Source organism: Vigna angularis, chromosome 1, assembly GCF_016808095.1.
Source record: "Vigna angularis cultivar LongXiaoDou No.4 chromosome 1, ASM1680809v1, whole genome shotgun sequence".
NCBI classification, from domain to species: domain Eukaryota; kingdom Viridiplantae; phylum Streptophyta; class Magnoliopsida; order Fabales; family Fabaceae; genus Vigna; species Vigna angularis.
Window position 1 is genome coordinate 49,457,440 of NC_068970.1, and position 8,590 is coordinate 49,466,029.

General features: G+C 29.7%; 1 protein-coding gene across 1 annotated transcript; it reads left to right on the forward strand.

Annotated features, from left to right (window-relative positions):
* Window positions 1-2,205: 2,205 nt before the first annotated feature.
* LOC128193608 (ABC transporter G family member 1-like) lies at window positions 2,206-7,497 on the forward strand. The gene is made up of 9 exons (XM_052867482.1): window positions 2,206-2,330; window positions 3,656-4,048; window positions 4,818-4,897; window positions 5,007-5,477; window positions 5,576-5,662; window positions 5,797-5,922; window positions 6,035-6,229; window positions 6,349-6,435; window positions 6,721-7,497. The coding sequence occupies exons 2-9, from the start codon at window positions 3,718-3,720 to the stop codon at window positions 7,414-7,416; spliced, it is 2,073 nt and encodes a 690-aa protein (XP_052723442.1). The 5' UTR covers window positions 2,206-2,330; window positions 3,656-3,717; the 3' UTR covers window positions 7,417-7,497.
* Window positions 7,498-8,590: the final 1,093 nt, after the last annotated feature.

Below are 8,590 nucleotides of genomic sequence, written 5' to 3' on the forward strand. Positions count from 1 at the left end.
ATTTGACTTAACTTCAACTTAATTAAATTAAAATGAATATTAAAAATCAATAATAGCTAACTTTTTTTATTTTTAATATTTATATTTATTTAAGTTATCATCATTTAAGTGTAAGTTAACTACAAAACATAAAATAAATAAGGTTAGAGTCAGTTTAATGAATTTTAATTTTATTGAATTTTAAATTTCTTTTATTTAAATTAGAGTTAGTTAAAAGGACACTAAATATAAACAAAATATTTAAATGTGGGGTTAATTTTAATATTTTTTTATTTAATTTAGTATTTAGGTTAACAAAGACTAAATGTTGATATTTAAAGATGACAAATCTTCTAAGTTTGCTTAATTTCTATATAAATCTCATCACATCTTCTTTATTCATATTCATCAATATCTCTACACTCGTCTTTTTAATCCACTCATCTTTATCTACATTTTCTTTAGGTTAGTTAGTCCCTAAACTTTAACGTGAAATCAAAATTCATTTATGTTTGAAGCTTTAAAACATTTTGGTGCTTAAACTTTAAAAAGGAAAAAATATATATTTTTTAAATAAAAAATATATTAACTTTTTTTTATGTATTGAATGATCTTCGAGATTGACATTTGAGTTAGAATGTGTTAAAGATTCTAAACCACTCCAACGTTAACCAAAAACATTGCTTAACATGTAATTTTTTTTAATGCAATTGGATTAGAAGGAATATATTTATTATTTTTAAAATTTAAAAACTAAATTATATCAAAGTTTCGGACAAAATCAAATTTCAAATCTTCAACTCCATTCACATTCTTCTCTGTATGTTTTCTATTCATAATAATCTCTTTTATCTATATTCATCTTCTTTATTTACAATAATATCCTTAATTCATTATATGTTTTCATTTATTTTTTATATTATTTGAACATAAAGATAAATGAATGGTATGATTTTTTTAAGTTACTCTTAGGATTGACCAAACCAATACAAAAACTTTAAAATAAAAAATATCTCGGATCAGTCAAATCAATACTAAACTACTTTGATTAAAAAAATTAATTTAAAAATTAATGATGACTCAAAATTGATGATGATTAGAGCCGGCATTAAAAAGTCCAAGCTAACAATTTATCGTCCTATATATGTTTTTTTTTTCTCAGTGTCAATATCATTCATTTTTAATCTTGGTGTTACAATGGTTATTATAATTTGGTTTTATTGTATCATATGATAAAGAGTTCCCAGTATCATCATTTTGGTGTGTGCATACTAATTGTTTTCACATAATGAATAATATATATAAAGATAAATAAAATAAAATAATTATACAGAACCCGCCTTGAATATTTAATATTTAAATATAAGCGGTTAACAAAATCACGCAAACAATATTAAAAAAAGGAAAAATATTGATCTGAATTAATGAGTGTACATGTTGCATAACAATTGCTTATGTTGTGGATCACGACGTAAGCGTTCTTTAAATATTCATAATTTTGTACCCTTTGGAATGGCATTCTCCACTCTGCTTGAAATTGACCAAGTCTTCTCGTCATCCAATCTTGGCTAAAATAAAGCGATTTCATTGTCAGGAAGAAAGTTACATATATAACACAATAAAATAAATAGTAATAAAATATTAAATAATATAAAGTATAGATGGCTAATTTTAATATGGAAACAACTTGCTGGCGGCTGATGTACATACATTAGAAGGAGGGAAAGCACGGAAAACAAAAACGAATTATAAAATGAAAAAGATAATGCGCATAATGTATGCCAAACTATATATGAAAGAAAATATTACTTTAGATGCACATTACTATATTATAACATTATATATTAATAGAAGCCGTTTTAATATTTGCGAAAACTTAATCGAAAAAAATGTTGTAAAATCTAGCCGAATTAACTTATTTAAACCGTCATAATTAAGATTTTAGTACAACTTGTCTTTATTTGTGACGGTTTAAAGTTAGTAAATTAGCAACATTTAGGAGACAAAATTCACGAAAGTTTTGCTAAATAAAATTTGTGAGAATGTGAGAAAAAAAATGCATAATTAATTGTTGAAAAAAAATACGTCATTTAATTGAGATGACGCAGAAAGTTGAGATTTTAAAAGAATGTTGACCTTATAGAGAAAAGTCAGAGCACGTAACATGATGTACTCGTTTCATATATATTATATGGAATGAACACATGGAAATAAAGAGATTATATATGCAGAAGAAAGTACGAACAAATGAAATAAGAGGAAGAGCAAGCAGAAAGACCAGAGATGATTTCGATAGAAGAAAAGAAGATACAGAAACCAAAATTCAGATCATATAGGCTTACTACCTCCAGGTTCTTTTTCTTTTTCCTTCTCATCTGTTGCACTGAGATAATATTACAAAATGAAAGTTATGAATGCATGAAGATATAACATGAATGATCTAATCCAACCTATACATCAGATCATATTACATATTCTGAATGTTCTGCTTAAATTTTAACTCAACCTAATCAAATTTATTGTTTCATTGAAATTTATATATCCTTACTTCTTTACTTGCTGTGCTTTAACCTCCTTGTTTAAAACAGTATCCTTATTATGTCATGCTTTAGTTTTTTTTATTTTTTTTTAAATATTTAAGTTATTGTTTAATTTGTTTAAATACAAATACACAAAGCTATAAAATGATAGTATTTTTTAATTGCAAAATAATTTTTATTTTTTAAATACACATTCACCTATTCTAACCCAACACATTGAAAATAGGTTGGTTTAGTCAGTATTTGATAATAGGATAAAATTTCAATACAAACTATTTTAATCAAGTTTGGATAACGGGCAAGTTTGGTTTATTTTCTAGGAGCATGGGTGATATGTATGAGTATAATTTTACATGATTTTTACATACGAGTTTTTGATTTATTTGTGTTCACATGTTGTGATATAACGATACTCAATAAATGTTTGACAAAATGATTGGTTGGTGATTATGGAGATGTCAATTTTCCTGGGTATTCATATTCCATAGTCCATACAATAATGCATTTATATCGAAACTTGTATGAAAAGGAAGGAGTATTATTATATTTGTTAACTATTTTAAGTCTTGACTTTGAACGATCTGACATTTTGGGTGCAAAAGGCACTTTTTTTACTGAATATAATTAATAAAATGAGTTAATTAATTTCACATGGAAGCTCAAAGGAGAATGTCACTATAAAGAAGACTATTTGATCACATGATAACAAGCAAGGGTTAGGTTATCTTATTTTTAACTACTCAAAGTATATTTGATATTCAAATTTATGTAAAATTATTGAATAATTTTTATTTGTGGGTTGAGACAAATACTGCCCCATTTCTTAAAAAGATTTGCAACTGATCATAGTAATAGTCAACAGAAATTACTTTTCCTCGACAAGTGCATGTTTGTTGTGCAAATACTTCCGCTACGTGGTTGAACTCAAGCCACAAATGTCAGAAACATAGATGGTACTAGTGTCCTTACGTGCATTTGTTAGAGTACGATTTCAACTTCCAAATTGTCGATCTTCGTTTGCACTTTCTAATATAGGCCAAACATTGAGTAGGAAATGTTGAAACGCATGTTAATTAATAAATTTCACACGTAATTAAGTTAATGAATCTGTCTATATATATTTGGTTTGATTTCAGAGAACTATATCGAGAAGGGTAGTGTAGTGCAGCAGATCTGCATTAATTTGTGTTGTTGTGAAATGGCTTCTCTTCTTCCATATAATTCACCTGCTCGTGGTGACTATGAAAGTAAACCTAACTCATCAAGAGTTGAAGCCACTGCAGTGGAGATAGAAGAAGAATGGAGTGTTCCAAAAGGGAAAGGGAGTAAAAAAGGAGAAAGTTCAGGTTGGAGAGAAGAGGAAGGTATGTGCTTGACATGGAAAAATGTATGGGTCACTGCTTCCATGGGAAAGAATGGAAGCAAGTCAATTCTGCAGGGTTTAACTGGTTATGCCAAGCCAGGCCAACTTTTGGCCATAATGGGTCCTTCTGGTTCTGGAAAGTCTACACTTCTTGATGCCTTGGCAGGTATATTTTTTGAGAAAATGAAACAAATACACTTTAATTTCATATATAGAAATACTCATATATCTTAATTTTCTATACACTCATGTTATACAATTTTTTTCTTTATTTTTCTTGTTCTTCTTCATATCACATTATACATCTTATAAACCTCTAGAAATATGTTAAATGTTGATCAACCTTCATTGCATGGTTTAATCTCTTGGAGATTAGGTCAACTTGGACAAGTTTATGTTTTCTCAATAACTTCAAAACAAAAGTTTATAATAATATTTTGTTTTTGAGAATAAAATTCTATTTAGAAATGAAAAATAATAAGGGTATTTTTAATGTCAAAATACCATTGTTTATTTTCCGAAACCGAAACAAGGAGAATTCAGCTGGCAAAGAAACGCTCATGAATGTTTATTAGTACACCAGTTGTTTGGTGCTTAACTCAAATTTCATAAATTTTGTTATGTCACGCCATATTTAAAATATTTAACAATTTACTTTAATTAGTATTAAAATTATTCTAAATCTTAAAACAAGTCTTTCATATTAGTCTTCATACTTATACTCTCTATATATACTGGTATATATATATATATATATATATATATATATATATATACCAGTAAAGGTTATAGTTTAATGTTAAGAGATAAGTTATAATTTTACCGTAGCAGCCCAATCAGTTCTAATGCTAGCATGATCAAAGAACTGTTACCTGTAAGATTTGAACTTTTGTGATCTTGGAAAACTTAAATGATGATATAAATTCATATTATAGGGAGATTAGGTTCCGACACAAGGCAAACTGGGGAGATTCTTATCAATGGGAAGAAACAAGCCCTCGCATATGGAACATCAGTATGTATAACTATAAAATTCATGAAGAAAAAAAAACAAAATAAATGTTATTTAGTATCAGTAGCCACACGATCAATTAAACATTCTTTGAATTCATGCTGTGCCACAGGCATATGTGACACAAGATGATACCTTATTGACAACCTTAACGGTTGGAGAAGCTGTGCACTATTCAGCTCAACTGCAGTTACCTGACACCATGTCAAAACAAGAGAAGAAAGAGAGAGCAGACTTTACAATCAGAGAAATGGGTCTTCAAGATGCCATTAACACAAGAATTGGAGGATTGTTTGTTAAAGGAATAAGTGGAGGTCAGAAAAGGAGAGTGAGCATTTGCATTGAGATTCTTACACGACCAAGGCTTCTTTTCCTTGATGAACCAACTAGTGGACTTGATAGTGCAGCTTCCTATTATGTCATGAAAAGAATCGCTACATTTGATAAAAGAGATGACGTTCGCCGAACTATTATTGCCTCAATCCACCAACCTAGTACTGAAGTTTTTCATCTTTTCGACAACCTTTGTCTTCTATCTTCAGGCAGAACTGTCTACTTTGGACCTGCTTCTGCTGCAAGTGAGGTTAGTGACTAAACTAAAAGCTTTTTCCATATACCACTCTTTTTCTCATTTTTAATTTTAAGGTTGACCTTTATTAATTTTGCTTTTGTTCAATGTAGTTTTTCGCTTCAAATGGTTTTGCTTGTCCTTCTCTCATGAATCCATCAGATCATATGCTGAAAACCATAAACAAGGATTTCGAACAGGTAACTAACTTGACCATGCTTCCATGGAATAAGTGTTCTTTTCGTGTTTTAATGTTTTAACTTTTCTCTTCTGCATCATTATTGTAGTCAAATTAACGCCTAGAAGTAATATTGAAATGTCTTTTATTTATCAGGACACTGAGTTAGGAGGGAAGGAAACAATACCCACTGAAGAAGTGATTGAGATCCTTGTAAATTCGTACAAGTCATCTGAAATGAACCAAGAAGTTGAGAAAGAAGTAGCAGAACTAGCTGAAAAGGTATATCTTTAATTATAGCTAAGTAGATCTCATACCATGTACCTAAATTTTATCAGAAACTAATTTCAATTTACAAAATATCAGTGTTAAACTTTCGTGGGTTAATTTGCAGGACACCAGTTCAACAAACAATAAGAGAAAGCATGCTGGCTTTATTAGTCAGTGCTTTTCTCTTACCAAACGATCGTCCATTAACATGTATCGTGATCTCGGCTATTATTGGTTACGCCTTGCCATATATATTGCATTGGCTATAAGTTTAGCCACTATTTTCTATGATTTAGGTACAAGCCACCGCTCAATTCAGGTAATAAAGGAAAAGTAACACATAATATATACAACTTCATATAACTTACTGTGCAGTATTTGACTTTTCTTTACCTAATTAATGTCTTCTAAATCAGAAGTCACGTTTCATTATTTCAGGATAGAGGTTCATTTCTTATGTTTGTATCTTCATTCATCACTTTCATGACCATTGGCGGATTCCCTTCTTTTGTGGAGGATATGAAGGTAATTCAACCCTTTTTTGTTGTGTTTCAAATAGATAAAAGTGAATTATGGTAAAGTATTAATCTCAGTTATTTCTTATGAACTGGCATAAAACATATAGGTGAGACACAACTTTTATAAGATAAAGTCTTATTAAAAGTTAATTTTTGTGTTTTTTAAAGAAAAAGAGAGTAAATTGTATAAGGAGTAGTATTTTGTGATTTCAAAATAGCAGTGTCCTATTTTGTTGTTTCCAAATTTATAAACTATTCAGGTTTTGTTCTCTCCTTGTGATTGGTCATCCAGGTGTTTGAACGTGAGAGACTAAATGGACATTACAGTGTGACTGCATATGTGGTTGGGAACACCTTTTCATCAATTCCATTCTTGTTGTTGGTTTCTGTGATTCCTGGATCTATAGCCTATTACCTTCCTGGTCTTCAGAAAGGCTTCGAACACTTTGTATACTTCATCTGTTCTCTCTTTTCTTGTCTGATGTTGGTAGAGAGTCTTATGATGATAGTTGCAAGCATTGTCCCCAACTTTCTAATGGGCATCATAACTGGTGCTGGAATTCAAGGAATGATGATTCTGAGTGGTGGGTTCTTCAGATTGCCGAGAGATCTTCCAAACCCATTTTGGAAATACCCAATGTTCTATTTTGCCTTCCATAGATATGCGTACCAAGGAATGTTCAAAAACGAGTTTGAAGGACTAAGATTCGATTCAGATAATGTCGAAGGTGGCTCCTACGTTACTGGTGAAGAAATTCTAAGAAACACATGGCAAGTAAACATGAGTTACTCAAAGTGGGTTGATCTTGGAATCTTGCTGGGGATGATTTTTCTCTATCGAGTCCTCTTCTTAGTTAACATCAAAACTACTGAGAAGCTGAAACCGATCATTGTATCATTCTTGTCGTCAAGAACTTCTACCAAGCGAACAACGTCGATCATGCAGAATCCCACTGCCACTCCTCTTCAAGAAGTTCAAGTTACTTAAAGTTAATGTACCAGGTTCAAGATTTGGATGAAAAATCATTTCATTTGTTGAAATAAACTTAAATTTGGGGTTTTGTTTGCACTTACGTTTAAATTTTTTTTTTCTTTTTTTTTGTTGTTGCCGGGTTTGCGTTATTTAGTTGCAACATTTCTATTTGCTGGGTTTGGGTTTTGGTTCTGTTTTTATTTTATTTCAAATTTAATCCCTTTCAATGAAAAGTATAAAAGAAGAAGATCAAATTATAAGAGATATAGCTAAAAAGATAATGGTGAAATTAGATAAATATTGGGCTGGATTCAGTGTTGTTCTTGCATTTGGTATTTTAGATCCAAGGACGAAGTTAGAAACATTGAGATTTTGCTATGAAATGGTTGTTCCTCTTTATTGGAAAGTAAAATTAGGAAAGATAAAGAAAAAATTGTACATGTTTTTCTCTTAATATTGTTGAAATAGTTCAACTTCAAACGTTCTAAAGCATAAGCATAATAACTTTCATCCTCAATTGCTTTCATCAAATCAAACCTTTTTTTTATGTAAATTATTTACCTTTATTCTAATTTAATTATTATTTTTCTTATAAATAACTTGTTTTTTTGGATTATCATGCTATGCTTTAAAAAAATAACGTAAACTTTAAGTTGCAACAAAAATCAGTAAACTTGATATATTTAGATGAACCAATTATACCAAACATATGGATGTTCATTAATGATGGAAGAGTAAAAATAAAAGCTTTTCATATCTTTCATTGATGAATGGAGACTTGTTAAGTATTCTAATTACTAAAGATACATCCCAATTTGTATTCAACATTTTTTTGAGAATTCTTAATAAATGTAGAGCTAATCTTTTTTGCTAGAAAATGCAAAAACAATTATTTGTATTCTTAGTTAGAAGAATGATTTATATTAGTGTTGTCAAAATAGATCATCTGGTCCAACCTGGCTTGACCCACTACGGGTTCGTTAATTAGTGAACCAACTCAACCCAACTTATTTATAAATCAGAAAAATTCGAATCTAGTTCGACCCACTACGGGTTGGTGGGTTAAATAGGTTGACTCACCGATTAACTTAATTACAAACTTTTTTTTAAATAAAAAGAATTACAAGTTTTTTGTAATTCAAATCTAAATAAATTTCACTTCCAAAATGATGTTAACTTAAGACAATTC

Excerpts from the sequence above, each read along its gene's own strand:
- LOC128193608 (XM_052867482.1), top strand. The coding sequence starts at position 3,718 with ATGGCTTCTCTTCTTCCATATAATTCACCTGCTCGTGGTGACTATGAA. Across the intron at positions 4,898-5,006 it reads CCCTCGCATATGGAACATCA|GCATATGTGACACAAGATGA; the intron begins GTATGTATAACT and ends GCTGTGCCACAG. Across the intron at positions 6,436-6,720 it reads CTTTTGTGGAGGATATGAAG|GTGTTTGAACGTGAGAGACT; the intron begins GTAATTCAACCC and ends TTGGTCATCCAG.